This window comes from Ammospiza caudacuta, chromosome 11, assembly GCF_027887145.1.
Source record: "Ammospiza caudacuta isolate bAmmCau1 chromosome 11, bAmmCau1.pri, whole genome shotgun sequence".
In the NCBI taxonomy this organism is placed as follows: domain Eukaryota; kingdom Metazoa; phylum Chordata; class Aves; order Passeriformes; family Passerellidae; genus Ammospiza; species Ammospiza caudacuta.
In genome coordinates this window covers 7098752-7118565 of record NC_080603.1, presented here as the reverse complement: position 1 = coordinate 7118565, position 19814 = coordinate 7098752, and the positions used below count along the sequence as shown (strand labels likewise).

The 19814-nt window shown below is 43.7% G+C and overlaps 1 protein-coding gene across 2 annotated transcripts in view; it reads left to right on the top strand.

Annotated features, from left to right (window-relative positions):
* RYK (receptor like tyrosine kinase) overlaps positions 1–19814 on the top strand; it is a 55130-nt gene that overhangs the window by 18165 nt on the left and 17151 nt on the right. The window contains exons 3-9 of one of the 2 annotated variants that reach the window (XM_058812100.1): positions 1464–1563; positions 1881–2015; positions 4184–4240; positions 5064–5208; positions 9008–9108; positions 11914–12039; positions 14436–14522. In XM_058812100.1, the coding sequence (XP_058668083.1) occupies positions 1464–1563; positions 1881–2015; positions 4184–4240; positions 5064–5208; positions 9008–9108; positions 11914–12039; positions 14436–14522 (751 nt within the window). Of the gene's footprint in view, positions 1–1463; positions 1564–1880; positions 2016–4183; positions 4241–5063; positions 5209–9007; positions 9110–11905; positions 12040–14435; positions 14523–19814 lie in introns of both variants that reach the window. The other variant, XM_058812099.1, reaches the window with a different exon arrangement.

The following is a 19814-nucleotide window of genomic DNA, read 5'->3' as shown; positions in this document are numbered from 1 at the left end:
ACTTCTTGCTCCTGGCAAGGTCCATGATGCAAGTCACTGGCTGTGGAATCTCTTCCCTTGGTGCATTGGACACGCAGAAGGGCAGCCATGAACTGAAGCCTCTGGAAATCATATGTAGAGCAATTGTTGTAGAGATTTCTAGAAACATATGCTTGGAGACAAGGAGAGTCTATAAAAGCAGCATCCAGTGTGTTATTACTGAGCCCTGATTAAATGGAAATGCTTTTTATGTCACTTAATCACTGTGCCTGGAGCATGCAGCAGCAGCTGTCAGAGAGATTGCGTATGCTCTTACATTCTGAAACATTTCCAGTTACTTAACAATTTATTTTCATATATGAAATGATCTGTTTAGTCTCTGCCAGATGTTCATTCTGTTCTTTTAAACTTGACTGATGGTTCTTCTTCTGCCCTGAAGTAGGAAAGGCTGCAGCAGGAGCAGTAGTATTAAACAACTCCACCAGTGCAGGGCCTGAAGCTTCCTCCTGCCATTGTTCTTCCCTGTGAGGTGTAACTTGTTAAGAGGAGTGACTTTTGGCCTGCAGTGGATTTGGGTTGAGTGCCAACCAGCCCTGATCCCATATTGCACATGCACAGTGACAGTTCAGTCACTTTGTCATTTGAGAGGAGTTCCCTTGTCACAGCTCAGCCGAGGCTCCCTGCATTGATGGCCCTGCCCTGTGTTTCCTTGGGCCTGGCTGGGAATTCTGAGGAGGAATTTTGGAGCTTCCCATTCCTGGGGTTCCATCCCTCAGCATCTTCCTCTCTAACTTGGTGTAGTGCGACTTGGAGGAGCTCAGAAATGGGGTTGTGTCTCTTCCCTTGGCATCTTGACTCAAAAATAAATTGATATCAGAGATGAACCATATCATGTTTTAGAAAAGGGGAAGAACTGACTGTTGGCACAAAGTCAAATAATTCAGCTGAGAGTGGAGGGGTAGGATGAATTTCCAAGAGGAGCTTATGACTTAGAGTAGGTCCTGTACTGTTTTTGAATTAATATTTGCAGAATCAGCTTCTTAAATGGAAACAAAATCTTGGCTATAGTTGAATAAACTATTTCTAAGCAATTTTGTTTGTTAAACTGACTGTGGGAGGGGGAATTTTTTGAATTCTAGCAGCTTTCACAAATTGACTTTTGAACAAGTTTAGAAGTATAATCGAGTGAAATTTGTGGGGGAAGTTTTTTTAATACAAGCACTCTGATTTCTGCCCCAGATTTTAAGGAATTATTTCAAAAGTAGCTTCTCTTTTGGCTTTCTTCATTTGAACTGTCACAAAAGTCTCGATACTAAAATGTCACATAAGAAACTTGGAATATGGATGCCTAAAATGACCAACACTCCTTGAAAAAAATGTATGGGTTTTTATTTTCAAGAAGAATTATGAAAAGGGGTGTTGCATTTCTTTATACTCCAGAACAGATTTCTGATGTGTTTTCTCTCTCCCAACTGTTGTTACAGGTTGAGTATAAACTGGGATTTCAGGTTCATGATCCCATGGCTATGGCTCTGCCCCAGGCCAACATTTCTCTACAAGGAGAAGTTCCTCGCACCCTCTCAGGTAAATTCCCCACCCCCATCCAACTGTTGGATGAATCATGGTCATTTAGCCACAAATGCTGTTTTAGTGATCTGTGAGCACTTAATAAAACTGACAAAAATGAATTTAAAATCCATGTCCTTTAATGCTCTAAGAGCTGAAGTGATGAGGCGTGAAGACTAAAATAGCATTTCTTAGTATAGAGTTCTTTATAATGTGATAATTTATGATGCTTATAATGTACTTCATAAACATAATCTAAAAAGGCCTTTATTTAAATGTTATTTCAGAGTCTGAGAGTGCCCCACTCCCCTGTAACCCCTTTGTTGTGTTCACAGTGTTCCGTGTTGAACTCTCCTGCACCGGCAGACTCGACTCCGACGTCACAATACTGATGCAGCTCAACTTAACAATAAATTCCTCAAAAAACATCACAGTTTTAAATTTCAAACGAAGGAAAATGTGCTACAAAAGTAAGAGATTAAGTTTCATATATTTTCAAGTTTTTTTACTGTTTAAGTGTGATAGGAAAAGGGAGTGGAATGGTGTATGATCTAGCACTGGAGTAACACAGTGAATTTTGGGGAGGATTGGAAGAAACCAGGTAAAATCCTGCCTTTCAGAAAGGAATGAGGACTTTTGTTCATTCATCAGCTTCTGCAACTTTCCCCAAGAGTTCCACTGCACTGACTGACCTTTTAATAGATATGTAGCAAAAAACATTTTCTCTCTGTTTGGAAAGAAGAAATCAGTTCCCTCAAAACTGCCACATTCTGAGAATTCAAATTGTCCTAAAAATTACCAAGCAAATCTACTTAGTTTATAAATTGTGATAAAATAGGCTGTTTAGTGAGTGTAGGAGGTGTTAGTCTGTTAGATGTGAAGTACAAAATGATCTTGGGAAATAATTCAGATTTTGGAAATCCTTAGTTGACTCTTCTGTGTTACCACTTGGCAATCTGAAAGCATAATTTATTCTTGGATTGTTCCTGTTTACTGTTGCTGCTTCCTAGAATTTTCCTAGGATTTTCTAGTATTTTCATAGGCATCAGGAAAAGATTATTTTGGAGAATCCCAGGAGCTGTGCCCTCCTTAAAAATGCCTGTGGTGTTCCACTCCTAGGCAATATTTAGGGATGGCCACCTCTATCTTTGCATGCTCCTTCTGCCTCTTTCAGCTTACCTGGAGCCTTTGAGGACAGTAGCTGTCTTTCCAAAGAGGGGTTTATTACTTTTCTTGAGTATAAATACCAAAGGATGAGCTTGGGGAAGGTGTGGATGGAAGAGTCAACCATGCCTTGTAGCATATAATGTTGGGGTACTCATTGCATTAGGCTTCAGGAAGAGCATTCTTAATTCAAAGTATGTATCTCCTTCTAGTAAAATGGAGGTCTGGCTGATAATGTTGATATTTTTACCTTTTTTTCATGTTTTCCTGGGTATTTTTTCAAATACTCCCAAGTGGGGGAAGTCAGCCCTGCTGAGGCATTCACAGCTTACTGAGCTGTGGATGTGTGATGGAGCTTTCAGAAACACCACACTGGGGATGAGGCAGAGCCACTGCCTGAACCATGAGAAGTATTCCTTACAGAGATCTCCTGCAGGTTCATAAAACCAAAAAAATTGGCTTTGTTTGGTGTGTGTTGATGGGTGTAAAGCATATGGGGTTTCTGATTGAATTTAATGCATAAGTTAGGAATATGTAGGAACTTGCTAGTGGTTTTGCTCAGGGCATTCCTGATAGCTCCATCTCAAGTTCAAAAAAGGGATAAAAAAAGAAAAACACTTTGATTTTTCCCTCCCTTGGATTACTTTTTCCTAAGCTGCACTGGCTTAACAAGGAGTGGGAAGGGGCTGTGCTGTGTTGGACAGAACTGAGAGCAGGAAGGGGGGTGTGCAAGTGGGACTGTGCCTGTGCAGCTGCAGAAATCCATGGGATTCCCTCAGCTGCCTGCAGATCCTGGGGAGGGTTCATCTGGAGGCATCTCCTGCATTCCCCAGCTTTGCACTGCTCCTCTTGGTTCCCAGACTCTGAGTAAGCTCCATGAGGATTTACCCACTTTCTAAACGACTGCTACTCACACCAGCTGTGTTGTCTTCCTGCCTTCACTTGCATATTTATGAGTATTTAAAAGGACATCACCTCTTCCATCCTTCTGTTTTAACTCTTTGACTCCTGACTGGCATCAGCTGAGAAGGCACAGTGCCTGTGGTTGCATCTCTGACCCTTCCTAGGGTGAGCCACATTAGACTGGAGCCAGGATTTCCTCCAGAAGATTCACTGAACATCCCAGCAATGATTTTCTCTCCTGTAGGAACTGGTTCTGTGAGGTCTTTGTTTAGTGCCTTAGCAAACACATTCTCTGCACCTCTTCTTTCTTTCTGCTGCTTTGGATCTTGGACAAGCTGCAGGGTTTTACAAGGATTCAATGGGTCCAAGCTTTGCCTCCCTGAACATGTGTTTCAGTGTGATTTTATTCCTACCTGGTTAGGTATTTAAATGGACATGTAGGGATTGGTGTAGTCCTTGAATCAGCTCTTCCCTTGGAAAGAGCAAATCTGTTTTTTCATACATGAGACAATGTGAAGGGCTGCAATAATAAATGTACTCCAAACTTAATGGTTTTCTCTCATCTCTTTAGAGCTTGAGCCAGAAGTCAAATCTCCAACAGCTGATAAAAACAGCAGCAAGGCTATCTGTAAGTAATCCGGAATGTACAACTTGGGGTTTAAAAACTGAAAAACTTTTTATGTGCTTTGCTTCCACTGCTTTCCCTATGAAAACAATCCCCAGGTAGTCTGTACTATACCCAGTATTGCAGTGGGGTTTTGGTAATTAATTGTTTTAACTGGTGAAGAGGAAAAAACCCTATTCCAAGTCTTGTAATAACTTTTGTATCACATCTTAGGGGCTCTGGTTTCTGTACATGGCTCTGATCTACTTTCTTGACCTTGGGACCTGTCTTGTTTGCTGTTTCAATTTATCACTATTGAAGGGATAGAGTGAGGTAGTTTCCTTTCCTCCTTTTCTAGCTGGAAATATCATTGCCTGACTGTGGCTCCATAATACCCAAAATGAGAGTCTTTTTGCCAAAATGCTGTTGGAAAGCAGTGGGAAAGAGTGCTCAGTGCTCTCTTTACCTCCCACTGTCTCTTCCAGGGTAGTTGTTCACCAGATACCTTATAGAACATTTGGGATGGCTGAGGCTGCTCCCTTCTATGCCTCCAGCCCCTCTGCTTGTGTGACCATAACAGACTAACAAATGTTGTTTCTTTGAGGTTTCTGTTGGTTTTTCTCCTTTTTGAGAAGGGCTCAGTGCTCTCTTTACCTCTCACTGTCTCCTCCAAGGTAGTTGTTCTCCAGGATACCTTATAGGACATTTGGGATGGCTGAGGCTGCTGACTCTCCCTGCCCCCAGCCTCTCTGCTTGTGTTGCCATAACAAACTAACAAATGTTGGGTTTTTTATTGGTTTTTCTCCTTTTTTGAGAGGAGTTCAGTAACTCTCCACATCTGTTGCAGTTGATCCTGTAAATGCAGCTCCCACCACTTCGACCCGGGTGTTCTATATCAGCGTGGGTGTGTGCTGTGCTGTGATATTCCTGGTGGCAATCATCCTGGCTGTCTTGCACCTCCACAGCATGAAAAGGATAGAGTTGGATGACAGGTATGTGTTCAAGCTCTCCCAGTGTGGTTTTGGGACATATTTACTCAGATTAGTGGGAGTTCAGTCTCCAAATGAGCACTCTGTGGTGGTTTGCAATTTGTGCTGTCAGTGCCATGTGCTGCCTGTTGTGGGGCTGTGGTGAGGGCTGTGCTGCAGAAAGGCAGCAGTTGCAGGTGCTCTGCTGTATATGAGGAGGAAGGGTTGTTCAGGTTTTGCCAGAATATTTGTGTGGAGTGGGAAGATTCAGACAGAATCAGATCTGCAGGGATTGTCAGGGTTGAAGGAAGAATTGATTTGGGCTCACTGGAGGCAGGCTGAGGGTGTTGATACTGGAGAAGATTCCAGGGAGACCTTAGAGCCCCTTTCAGTGCCTAAAGGGGCTTCTGAATCAGGGCCTGGAATGCTAGGACAAGGGGAAATGGCTTTCCACTGCCAGAGAGTTTTTACCTTTATTTTACCTTAGGTAAAATAGAGATATTAGGAAGAAATAGGGGAAAATCCTAATATTTGGGATATTAGGGAATATCCCAATATTAGGAATATTGGGAAGAAATTATTCCCTGTGAGGGTGGTGTGCCCAGAGAAGCTGTGGCTGCCCCTGGATCCCTGGAAGTGTCCCAGGCTGGGTTGGACAGGATTTGGAGTAATCTGGGATAGTGGAAAGTGTCCTTACCCATGGCAGGGGTGGAACTGGATGGGTTTTAAGGTCCCTTCCCACTCAAGCCATTCTACGCTTTTACAGGATTGGATGAAAACATTTGGGTTTTGCTGACACCTGCAGGAGGCTGAATTTCAGTTTTCTCTACTTTGATTGATTTTCCAGTGTTCAGCTTAGCCTTAGGGTACAGTCTGAGCTTTACAACTGCTTGGTTATAAAATTGGCAGTGCTGTGCTCTCTCAAATATATTTCCAGTCAGGAAAAAACGTAGCACATGCATGGAAAATGGAGTTGTAACATGAGTCCAAGGGCACTGGAGTGGGGATTAAGCACTGAGGAGAAGGGAGGCTTGAAAAGCAGGTGGGCTGAGGCTGTGTGAACAGCCTGCATCAGATGCAACTGTTCAGGAGCAGGCAGTGTGAAACTGGATCCTTTGGAAAACAGCCTGTGGGTGGTCACCCCTGTGAAAGGATATCTTGAACTAAAGGATGTCTTGAGCTGCTTCTGTGCTGCCTGCAGCCTCATGGAGTTGCTTTATCTTTTCATCCTCCTCCTTATCCATTCATCTGTTCCTTTCTGTTTTCTCCCTGCCCTGGCGTCCCCAGCCCTTGTGACTTTAACAGTGCCACTCCATTAAGCAGTTGTGGTTTCTGGATTGTAACCAAATGAACTTGTCAGCTTTCCTCAATTCCTTTGTGCCTGCTTGTCTGGTGGAGGGATTTTAATCAGCTGAAGGTGTTAAAGGATGGGCAGCTTGCTTTAATTCAGAAAGGAAGAACATTCCATTTATAGTGTGGGGTAGTGAGGTGTTGAGGTGTCCAGCCCAGCAGTGTGATCAGATGTCCTCCCCTCTACTCCATTGCACTGGATTTCTGTGGAGATACAAGGTCAAAATCCTAAAAAACCAACTGACTTTCTGTGGAGATAAAGCTAAAAATCCATCTGATGTTAGTCCTTTGTGGTTTGCAGGTGTTAATGATTTGCTCTGAATCACTGGATAAATTCTGATAAATTCTGATAAATTCAGGGCACTTTCCCTGTCTGTGGAAAGAGTTCGGAATGAGATGATCTCTGAGGTCTCTTCCAACCCAGACCATTGTGTGATTTTATGAAGTTTGTGCAGCTCCTGGGGTTTAGCTCTTGAAGCACCATGTGATGACTTATTTTTTGAGCCTGAAGATGCCTGGCCTGGATGTGCTACTCTGTAAAAGCTGTTGCTCAGGCAGTGCCAGAGCAGAGGTGTAACAGAAGCAAAACATGCCTGAAAATCAGGAGGTGTGGGGCTTGTTTTGAAGCAAGAATTTCTGACTTGATTGTGGATAATAATCTCAAACTGTTTCTGTGAAAGGTTCCTGAATGGAATATGACAATGTCATTAGGGTTAATGACCTCCCAGGAGCAACAGAGCCTGGAAAAACCCACTGGTGCTCTTAATTTCAACCCCCAGAACTAAATAAAACCGAGCAGGGTTGTTAACTGGAAGCTCAAGCTGAGTTTACAGGCTGCACATGGATTATTTAGGAACATTGTAGTGCAAGTCCACAGCAAATCTGCAAACCTCACAGCAAAGGCACTGGAAAAGTGCCAAGGAAACTGGCATGGCTTAACAGCAGGATAATGGGAGTCATTAAAGCAAGAAGGCATCGTTCAAATAGCTGACAGAATATGCAAGTGAGGAAGCTCAGGAAGTGAGTTAAACCAGAATGAAGCCAACCCAAAAGGCAGTTTTTCAGTCTTGCAACAGGCATTAAAAGAATAATTCCTTCCTAACACTTGCCTCCAGCCAAAGGAATCCGCAGGGCTAGTGGGTGATCAGGTTACAAAAGGAGTTTCCAGCCAGAGCAAGAAGAGGAAATGCAAGTTGTGCCTTGGTGTTTGATGTGGTGGCCATGCCAAGACTCTCCTTCCTGGAGAATGGATCATACTGAGGCAGCTCATGGATGCAATAGTGGGAACAGTTCAAATAAGCAGTAATAAGCTGCCAGCACCGAAGAATATTCATTCAAAAACTCTGCAGGAAGTTAAAGGGGAGGAGCTAGACCAGCATCTGTGGTTTTTAGACTCGTGCTACATGCTGTGCTGGAATCCTGCACCTGGAAGTGGGAATAACTGTAAAAAAAAAGGTTCTAGAGGGAGATTGAGGCCAGCTATAAATGAGTAAGTTTGTATTGTGAGATTCAGTAGATTCTGTTCCAAACTAAAAATTCAGTGGTTTCATCCATGGTTGGGCTATAATTGGTTGGGAAGAGTGGACTTGGATTTCTGGTTTTTAAAGGAAGTCTGGCTTGAAAGGTAGCAGTGGACCTGGAGGGCATCACCAGCCATGTCTGACAATCCTACAGGGGTGGCTGGCCCTGCTTGGCCAGTGCTCAGCAGCAGCCCAAGAAACCTTAAGCGTTCATTATTTGGCAAAGCAGAGGTTGTATCCCAAACCAGTTTCCTCTTTGTCCTCCCAATACAGTCAGCAGTAGAAAACCCACTTGAAGTTGGATCAAAGAGGGGGACATTTGTGTGTGTTTGGAGGGGCAGGACATCAAAGAAGCTTCTGGCCCTGCTATCTGACCTGCTAACAGGGTTTTGGTCCATAAAAAAAATAAGACAGAAGTGAGCCTGCTGTGATTTAGACTATGGTTTACCTGTTTCATGGATACTCTGTGGGCTCTTGAGTCCTTCTGCCCAAAGAAAGCGTCTCAAAAAGCACATTTTAGGTGGTGCTGGAAGGGGCAACAGGTACCCTTAGGGAGGGCAGTGACAAAGTCGGGTAGGCTGTGAAATAGAGCCCTTGTCGGAGTGGGACACCAGTGCCACGGGAGAAATGTGTGCAAATCTTTCCTGGGATGTAATAGTTGTTCTTGGTATGACAGGGTGGTTCTGGCAAGGAATGTTATGTCACTTTGATTATTCCAAAGTGGGGAGAAGTACCAGAAGATAGAGCAAGTTCTGGAAAGCAAGTAGGAGGAAGCTGTTCATGCTTAGTGCCAAGATTTTTGAATATACATTCTCATGTGTGAGCAACTTTAAAAGAGCAGAGTTTTTCAAGTCTTGCCTGGAAACTCTCCTGTTTTTTACCTGGACAGGTTAATTTGGGATGTGTTGGAGTGGCAGGCAGTGACGTTGATGTGCATTTTTGTTTCCCCACAGCATCAGTGACAGCAGCAGCTCGCAGGGGCTGTCGCAGCCCTCCACGCAGACCACGCAGTACCTGCGGGCTGACACGCCCAACAACGCCACCCCAGTAACCAGTAAGTGTTAATCTAAGCACAGAGCCTCCTGCCACGCTGCTTTGGTGGCAAATGCCAGAGAAGAACATGAATAATTCTCTGGTTCTGTCACTTTGCTTCTTGAATTCACACAGAGTGTGTTTTACCCAGCCACGCCATAGTCAGGAGTGAGTTTGTGGGGATGTGAGTGGTTGTATGAGCATGAGGCTGTGTTTGTGCCTTGGCTTGTTCTCCCTGCACCCAGAGCAGTCAGCCAGACTTCACCAGTAGCTGTGAAGTATCTGTTTTAACACTGGGAAGAGCCTGCCTCATGCAGCCCAAGCAGAGAAGAGAGCAGGATGTGTCACCCCAGCCCTGGGATCAGTTCCTAAAGCAGGTGATGCCATGATGGTTGTTGTTCCTGTTATCTCCTGTTGCTTACAGCTTTGCTTGAAATGGTATAAAATAGCTGAAGAGAGCAGTGAGAGGAAAGGAAGGGTGGCAGCAGTTTGGATACTGAGCTGGTAACTGATACCACAGAATCACAGAATGTCCCAGCTGGAAGGGACCCACAGGGATCATCCAGTCCAACCCCTGGCCCTGCACAGACACCCCAACAATCCCACGCTGTGCAACCATGGGAGTGTTTTCCCAGTGCTCCTGGAGCTCTGGCAGCCTTGGGGCTGTGCCCAGCACCCTCTGGGGAAAAAGCCTTTTCCTGATCTCCAACCTAAACCTTCCCTGACACAGCTCCAGCTGATCCCTGGGGTCCTCCTGTCCCTGGTCACAGAGAGAAGAGCTCAGAGCTGTCCCTTGGGAGGAGCTGCAGACTGGGACCAGGTCTTTCAGTCTCCTCCATGTTGAACAGACCAAGTGCTCTCAGCTGCGTCTGAGTTAATTCTGTTGTTAATGAACATATTTGTTACCTGTGGAATTTTTACTCCTCAAGTTATTGTCTGGTTATCCCATTCAGCCCTGCTCCAGGGAAGGGACTGTTCCAGCTGGAGGGAAGGTGGCCAGCGTAGGGACACACATGGTTTTTTTTAAAACCAACTAATAACACCCCAAGGTCTCTCCCATTGTCCTCTGATGGCACCTGGTGATAGTGACTGTCCCATCATGAGAAAGCACAGCAATAAAGTCATCTCAGCCCTCCTGTGCTCTCCTTTTTTCCTCCTCATGTGTAGAAGCAGGTTTTTACCTGAGGTTGAACTGCACCTCTAGAAGAGATTTGGCTCACTTCTAAGTTGTACTGTATCTCCCTAAAACAAAAAAAACAAACTTATTTGTGATCTGAGATCATCTTTTCCTTGCAAAGAGTTGCCTTTAAAATGTATTTGGTATAAACATTACTAAAGAACAGACTTGTAAGAATTTAATATATCAAATGTTAAAAAAATTCCTTCTCACAGAGTTTGAAAGAGGCATTACGCTCCAAATTATTCTAGAGCTGGTTTCCCTCTTGTCACCTGAGTCTCTCCCCAGCCCTTTTATTTTCTGTCTCTTAGAATCACAGAATCATTTAGGTTGGAAAAGCCCTCCCAGATCACCAAGTTCAGTTGTTCCCCCAGCATTGCCAAGGCCACCCATGTCCCCAGGTGCCACACAGCTTTTAACTCCCTCCAGGGGTGGGGTCTCCACCTCTGGGCAGCTGTGCCAGGGCTGGACAATGCTTTGGGCAGTGGAATTTCCTTCATGCCCACTCTGAACCTCTTCTGGTGCAAGTTAAGGCTGTTCCCTCTCATCCTGTCCCTGTTCCCTGGGAGCAGAGCCCGACCACCCCCAGCTGTCCCCTCCTGTCAGGAGTTGTGCAGAGCCACAAGGTCCCCCCTGAGCCTCCTTTTCTCCAGGCTGAGCCCCTTTCCAGCTCCCTCAGCCGCTCCTGGTGCTCCATTCCCTTCCCCAGCTCCATTCCCTTCCCTGGACACGCTCCAGCCCCTCCATGTCTCATCCCAGCTCAGGCTGAGCTGCTGATGTCCTGTCAACCTCAGGTTTTTTGTTTGACTTTCCAAGTGACTCAGGTTAATGTGGCTGAATTCCAGTTGCTGGAATTTGATCCCCAGAATCCTCTGGCCATGGGCAGGTGATCAAGCCCAGGGTGATGGCTCAACCCTTCTCACCCTGCCCAGTGTGGTGGCCAGTGTGCCCAAGTGACACCTGTCTGCTAGGGGCTGCCCAGTGTCTCTTACCTGCTTTGGGACACCCCAGTAGCACTGGAAATAGTGAAAATTAGGAGAAGAGAAAAGGTAGGAATGTGTGAAAAAAGCATTCCACAGTTGCATCATTTTGCTTTCATTAACATTTAAATTTCTGAAAAAACTATTATCAGAGTAATTCTCAAGATTTCTCTAATAATTCATACACATGTACAAAAATATTCTGGGTTTTCTGACTCTGCTGGAGTATCCAAATGTCTGGAAGTGCCAGAAGAGGGCACTGGTAGTTTGTTAATGTCCTGCTGGGGTAAGGAATCTTCCCAGCTCTGAGTTTTCCAGCAATCTGTTTCCTCCTCCTGAGGGCAGTGCAGTGTTGATCACCTTCACTAAAGGAGTTTCCTTCACCCAGAGTTAATAATCAAAGTTGTTTGCATGACACTACAGAGAATTCCTGTGTAATTTCTTTCCCTGCAGATGATTATTTTTGTGTTTTTTGTTGCTAAATACTTAATTATTTTAAAATTTATATATAATATCTTTAAGATGGTGCTGATCCCTGGTGTGTGGAGGTCAGAGGTGGAGCCCTATGCCTGTTCTCATTCCAAGGGTATTTATGCTGGATTGTTTAGCTCTGCCTGTTGTCATTCCAAGGGTATTTATGTTGGATTGTTTGGCTCTGCTGGCTCCTCAGGTTATCCCACATTAAGGATAGAGAAGAATGATCTGAAAAGTGTCACTCTCATGGAGGCCAAAGCTAAAGTGAAGGACATAGCCATCTCCAGGGAGAGGATCACCCTCAAAGATGTGCTCCAAGAAGGTATTTACAGCTCTCAGACACTTCATTCCTACCACATGATGTCGATACATAAATACAAAGATACGGATATTTATTTACAGAAATCATTCATGGATGATGTTTCTGATCTTTGTTGCTTTGGTGGATGGGAGGAATGATGAGTTATGTTTGCATTTGGGGTGTGGGGATGGGGAAAGCAGCTTCCAGAGTTAATTAGGCTGGGGGAGTGACGAGGTGTGCTCAGTAAGTCATTGAGCTTGTCTGGCTTAATAACCTGCTCCCTGAAGTGATGGGTGGCTGGGGTGAAAGGGAGTCACTCAGGGCTCAAGGTAACTCACTTTTGGGAATTCCTACAGGAGAGTTACTCTTAACAACATAAAAGTCAAAGCAAAGCCAACCCAAAGCCCAGAAGAACTTCAGTTGTCCAAATTTGGTGTCTCAGTTTGATAACTTTGCTTTGGAAATCTAATTGGCAGATGCAACATTTAAAAGCCTGAAATAAAAGATTCACAGACTACATGATTGTTTTCATGCAATATCCTGAGTTGGAAGGATCCACAAGGATCATCCAGTTCCTGAATTGTTCACTCTTTGTTTACTGTGCACTTTGAAAGTCTTCATGCACAACATGAATTGACTCTTGTTGATACTGAATTTGAAAAATAGGCTTAAATATTTCATTTTCTTTGTCATTCACCTTTACTGCTGCAGTTTCAAGTCTCTGTTCCCTGAGAAATCAAACTTCTCAAAGCTGGCGATTGGAGATAATCATCCTTTGGAGGCAGAATGCTTTGTGTTAGTCTGAGCAGCAGTGGAGGATGCTCCCATTCTTGTTCAGTGTGTGCCTCTGAACCTCTGGGGTGGCAGCTCTGTGCTCACTCCCAGTGTGGGCTCTGCAAAAACCTTCCTTGGCATGTGGGATGTGCTTTGTGTTGCTCTGGGCTGCCTGGAGCTGGGATGTTGGGAGTCGCCCATGACTAGAAGTGACTCAGTGCCCCTGCAGATGTTTGGTGGCAGAGCTGCCCTGCTCTGCCAGATGAGGCATAAGGAGCTGTTGAATGCAGTTTGGACCCAGTTAATCCTGGGATCCGGTTTTTTAGCCTCCAGCTGTTACTTTGAGTCAGAGCCTTCACAAGTTAATCACAGAGTCATTGAGGTTAGAAAAGCCCTCTGAGGTCATAGAGTCCAAGCACTCCCCCAGAAATGCCGATTTCACCCTTGTCCCCAAGTGCCACATCCACATATCAGAGAAGACCTGACCAATTTTAGTTCAGGATCATAGGGTAATGAGTCTCTGCCATTGAAGAACAAAAGAGCTTCAGAGGGGAAGAAGGGGATAAAGAAAATGCATGCAAAGAACTTCTCTACAGATCTTGGCCACAGATTCATTATAAACTTCACATAGCTTCTGTAGCTTCACCTGCTTTTACATTTTGGAAATATACATTTAGGCACTTTCTCAAAGTCTTCAAGAACCAAGACAGGTGGAATTTAGTTGCTGTTAGGTAATTAATGTGTTGTGGTTGCCTGAGAGTCTCTGCTGCTTAGTGAGATTGTAGTTTGAAAACCCCTGTCATGCAGGGTTTCCTTGCCAGCCTCGGAGTAGGTGACAGAAATGTTGCACTGCCCCAGTTTAAGTTATTTAAAAACAAATAAGACCTGTATTTCATACTGAGAAAGATCTTTCAACCTAGTCAGGAAGGAGGAATCCTTGGGAAAGGGCTGTTATGCTGGAATAGACTCTGTGGAGATGATGCACACCTTGGTGCAGGAAAGTGTTGCCAAGCTGAGTAGTAAAAGCCAGTTAAATTCTCTCTGTGTTACCAGCTGTTCTCAGCCCAGCTCCTCTTCCTGCAGTAGCATCAGTAACATCTTGTAAATAGAAAAATGCTGGAGAGTCTGAATGACCCCCAAACAACCCCAGCACCTTCCAGCTGAGGTGAAACTTGTGAATAATGTGATGCTGGCTGTTTCAAAGTGTTCCATATGTGCTGGCTGGCCAGAATTGCTGTTTTCTTGTGAATGTTTCCCAAAAGACCTGGTCCTTGTGAGAAATGCCTTGGCTTAGAATTCTAGGCTGGATAGGTGAGAAACAGGAGCTGGAGTTCTTAGTACAGGGAGTTGACTAAGTGCCACAAATAAACCATCGTCATATTAATATTAAATTTCTCTGAGTGCTATCACTAGTTCACTCTCATGCTTTTCCCCTTATTTATGTAAAACTTCAGCATTTGCTGCCTGTAGTTATGAATCCCCCCTTGTGCTGGTGTTGAGTTCTCTCTTGGTGACTATAGATTTTGTAGACACTTTAACTGCAGGCATTTCTCACTTTCTGCTGTGAAAGGTACTGTTTGCTTAAGATACTCCTAATGTTATCAGTGTTTCTTTACTTTACTGATTGGATGTTCTGTTCCCAGGCACGTTTGGGCGCATTTTCCATGGAATTCTAATAGAAGAAAAAGACCCCAGTAAAGAGAAACAAGTTTTTGTCAAAACTGTTAAAGGTATGTTTGCATGAAGGTGTGGGTTTGTGTGCAGGTGTTTGAATTGTGCTGCAGGCTGAGGGTGCCAAACCTGGCTTTACAATAATCCCCTTCTCCCCAGAATATGCAAATGATGAAAAGCAAAAGCAGTTTGGATGCTTCCGTCAGCCACAGAGAACAGCAATCTTATATGGAAGAAAAATGCATGTGTTGTCCACCAGTGCCTTCAGTCATCACCCTTGAATACTTTTGTTTATTAATCTAAGTAAAAAATTATATTGGTTTTTTTTTTCCTCAGTGTGTCATTGTCTTCCCAGTCACAGCCTTGTCCCCTGCAAATTGCTGAAAAACACCTGAAATGTATCTTAAAAATCTTTTACAAATGCATGGCTGTACAAAAGACTGGGCATAGTTTCTGCTTTGCTTTGCAACTCAAGTGTGAGAATTGGCATTTAGAAATGAATTTATCAAATACAGCAACTGTGTTCAGGAATGGGGATAGGTAGACTTAGAGAACAAGGTGGGTATAGATGAAAGTATTGCAAATGTCCACATGTCTGTCACATGTATCCCATGTTTATCTTACAAGTATCCTACATGCATCCCTGTGTTACATGTATCCTACATCTGTCCCTTCCTCTGCAATCATCATTTTTGCCAAATTCCCAGTACAGCGGTTGTTTTACCACTTATTTTTGTCATTTCAGTTGGGTGTCTTATTGCCTTTATTTTTTTGGTTTTGTTTTTTTTGACAATTTCTATAATTCTTCCTTGCAAAAAAAAAGCCTCTATAAGAATTTCAACTCATTCTGTTTTTGTGGGTTTTTTTTTTTTTGGCCTGGCTATTAATTTTGAAGATACTGATTGGGAAATGCTGAAGCTGCTGTATTTTATTGTTGAATCTTTCTGCCACCCATTTATTCTCTGTTACCTTTAAGGAAAATATGTTGCTTAAAGGAAGGAGCCACCTTGGTCTATTCCTGACACAATCAGATGTTTCTGGTGCTGTTCTCTCTCACATGACATAGAATAATGGAATGGTTTGGGTTGGAAGGGACCTTGAGGATTATCCAGTCCCACCCCTGACCGAGGCAGGGACCCCTTCCCCTATCCCAGGCTGCTCCAAGCCCTGTCCAGCCTGGCCTTGGACACTTCCAGGGATCCAGGAACAGCCACAGCTTCTCTGGGCACCTGTGCCAGGGCCTCAGCACCCTCACAGAGAATTTCTTCCCAATATCTAATCTAATCCTGCTGTCTAGCAGCTTAAATCATGTCCTGTCCCTCCATCCCTTGCCCCAAGTCCCTCTCCAGCTCTCCTGGAGCCCTTTTGGGAGCTCAAAGTTCTCCCTGGATCCTTCTCTTCTCCAGGTGAGCACCCCCAGCTCTCCCAGCCTGACTTCTCTTATTTAAAAACAAAAAAAATTGCTTCTTTCTAGTATTTTGGGAACATTTTCTGATGTTTCAGTCCCATTCTGCCTTCTTCTGTTCCCTTTCACTGCCAAACAGTTCTGTCTTTTTATTTCTTGGCTCTTATTTAATAATAGTTTCTCAAACACTTGGCCCTTGGCACGCGAGCTACTTTTTATAGCACTGGATTAAACAACATAACATTTGTCAAAAGTGATCTTAATTTAGCTGCCTCCCATGACCTCTTATTGAATTGCTTTCCCAAAATGGGACTTCCAATGCACTCCTAAATCCATAATTCTCCCTTAGAGTGGCTTGTGTCTGTGACACATTCATGTCCTATAGGAAAAAAGCTCTTCCTTTGCAGGGAAGGATTCAGCATTCATCACTGTAGAGAATTTCCCAGCATTAAAAAGGATTTGTGTGTAAGAAATGTAGAGTAGGTTTTGTTGATACTTGGGCCTGGGCAGCAGAATTTTGCAAGGAATAAAACCTATACCATCCCCTCTCCTCACAGCAGTGCTGATATTACACAGCTTCATTTTCACACCCTGGCTGTTATTGCTGTGTGTGTGGCTGGGACATGTAATAAGTTGGGAATTTGATCTGGTTGGAAGCAAAAAACCTGCAAAAATTCTCTTGTAACCAGAGTTTTTCCTTGATCTCAGTCATTCTGTGGCCACACACACACTGCTGTTCTGGCACAAGCAGAAGCAGGGCAGGACCATAAAAGCTTGATGGGTATGAGAACCATTAAACTGACTTAAGTATCTCTTTGCTGAAGGCAATAAAGCCTGAGGGTCATGGAAAATAGACAAGGAATAAAGACTTTGTCTGTGGAGTAAAATTATCCCTTCCAAAAGGTATGAGCTGCTCCAGAACTGCCTTGTTTAACCCAGCAGTGTATTCTGAAAGTGATAAAATGAAGCCCAGTGGTGCCCCAAATGTCAGGAAACAATGGGGAGTGGGGGTGGAGTATCCCAGATCTTTGGAAAATGTGAACTGAGGTTCTTTAAGTAGATACTGTGAGGAAGAATAACCTTGAGAGAAAAAACACCTTTTTTTTTTTTCTCACCAGGATCAGAGCTTGAGAAACTGAAGATGCTGTTCTGACATTAGGGGAGTTGTTATGGCTTTAAACCTGGAATTTCAAGAGAATCCTAGAATTATTTGGGTTGGAAGGGACCTTAAAGCCCATCCACTCCCACACCTGCCATGGGCAAGGACACCTTCTTCTAGCTCAAGTTGCTCCAAGCCCCATCCAACCAGGCCTGGGACACTTCCAAGGATGAGGCAGCCACAGCTTCTCTGGGCAACCTGTGCCAGTGTCTGACCTCACAAGGAAGAATAAATAATTAATTTTTAAAAAATTATCTTCCTTATGTCAAATGTAAATCTACCCATTTCCTGTTTAAAACATTGCCCTTTGTCCTGTCCCTGCAAGCTGTGATCAAAAGTCTGTTTCAATATTTCTTACAATCCACAAGCCACAGAAAAGTGTCCTTGGAAAATTTTCTTCTCCAGGCTGAACCTCCTCAGCCCAACAAGTATTACAGGTGGGCCTAGAGTTTGGGTTTGTTGGCTGTTAGAAGAGCTCTGTGCCACTTAGGTGGGTGTCAGGGTTGTGCTGTTCAGGGAGTGGTTTCTGAGTGAAAATCCATGAAGAAAAATCATGCCCTAAGTGCCTGGATCTCTTTTGATGTGTCCCTCCTTCAGCTGTCAGTGTATTACAGCATCCATTCTCTTTGAAGAGGGGTTATTTCCAACACTGTGGGCAGAGGGAGTGTGCTGTCAGTTTTCCCATTTCCTGTGCTGGGGAAGGTGAATGTTGTGGCTGTTGTGCTCATCAGGCAATAGTTCTATCTGTGGGTATTTCCTGCTCTGGAGGGAGAGTGATGGCAGCCTTGTCAGTTTGTCTCTTCCCTGTATTCTTTCCCCTTGGTTAATTGTTGTCCCCAAAGGATCAACAGCACAGGTGATTGACTGCAGTAACTGCAGCAGCATTTCTCACTTTCCTTCCCTGATGTTTCCCAGAGCTCCAGTGAGATGCAGAGCATTGCTATAAACCAGGAGAGTGAAAAAAGTGAGAACAGGATCCTTGATTTCTCTGAACTTTGTGTTTGTTCCCCCTCTGAAGTGATCTGCTCTTAAAGGAGTCAGGAATACATGAAAATGAGAGAGCCTGGACCTGCCTGAGAGGTGGAAGAGCCCATCCAGAGTTTCCTGGAATATTGTGTATTCCCTGTTGTCTCAAGCTGGGATAGAACTTTTAGGTCAGACTCTCAAAGAGCAAGTTTGAGCCTGATTAAGCAATATCAATGCAGGGGGTGAATAGGTTAGAGTGTGCTTGTTCAGCATTATCTGACTGCATTTTCATCTGTCACAGAACTTGGGGTCTTTCATTTGAACACTTCATGAAGTTATTGAAATACTTTTGAAGTGATTCAGTGATTATTTGTTCTGTAGCTCTTAAATTGATGGGGTGTAAAAGTTGGAGATGCTTCTCTTGAAATCTCAACACCACATCTCTTATAAAGACTGGCTGAAGAAGGATTAATCCCTGGGTTTTACTCCAGATCCTTAAAAGAGTTTTTTCTTTCATGGAGCTTTAGTTCACTCTAGGGAGAAAGTTGTAACATGCCTGTGGCAGTGACAAAGTTTCTACGTGCAGGTTCATGAAATAGATGAGTTTATAAGGTTTTTTTAATGCTGTATCATCTGTGTCTGGGTGCCTGAGCCTTCTGATATGTGCAGTGCCTTGTGCCAAGGAGAGCTTCAAAGGAAAATGGATCTCTCTTGGCTTTCTGGAAGCGCTAATAACTTCAGACTGCAAAGATCCCAAGCTTTGGGGGAAAAGTGTGACTTGTTCAGACTGTCCTACATCCTTCATGTTAGCCATACAGCTGTTGTGTTGTCTTTGCACTTTACACTTCCACTGTGTTCATTTGCTAGGCAAGGTGCTCAAAGTCTTAATTACTTTCACGCTTAGATATTTCAGAGGAAAATTCACCTTCATTCTGTCCTCAAACAGACACTGATGAAGACTGAGGATGTGTGTCACTGCCAGCAAGAACAAGGATATGTTATCTAGAATATTTGGGATTTTGGAATCTTTGGATCAACAGAACCTGAATGAGTTCTTTGTTAGAAAGATGAGAGACTTAGCTGGCATTTGCTTTCTTCGTTGTGTTTTTTTGTTTTACAGAAAAATTGGGTTATGAAGGTGGAATGCTTCACTTTCCAATCAGGGGTTTCCAGTCCCTCTCAGTTTTGGGAAGTGTCTCTGATGGCATGTTTCTCCAAGCTGGCATTGCATCTCTTGCCAGGGTTTAACAGATCCCTGCAGCCTTTCTGGGGAATCTTTTAAATCATCTGATGTCAGAGGAGGAAGAAAACACACAAGTTTCACCTTTGATTTAAAGAACACATTGTTTAATGGTGCTTTTCCTGTGAAGGAGAAAATTCTTAGCAAAACAAATGGAATTGTGTTATTCCAGGAACATATGAAGTGAGGGTGAGCTGTGCAGAGCCCTGACTCATTTAGGATGTTCTGGCCAAGGTACACTTTTGGTAAAAACAACACAGTGTGCTGTTCAAGATAACTCAGCTGCTCCCATTTTCGTGTTCTAACCACTTAACATTTTTCTGATGTACAAGGAAGGAGTGTTTGGAAACAGACCATCCATGGAAAGCACTGGAAACAAAGTGTTGACAAAGGTCAGCTCTTTAAACTTTATTGTTCTACCAACTTTTAACAAACCTTTTGAGTTCTGTCATCTTAGGTCACTAAAAGACTTTCAGCATTCTTAGCTATCTCTGACATTTTACTATTTAGAGTTTTTTAATATATTGCTAGTCTAGTTAAGAGGAGATGTCCCATTCCTGGCAGTGCTCAGGCCAGGGTGG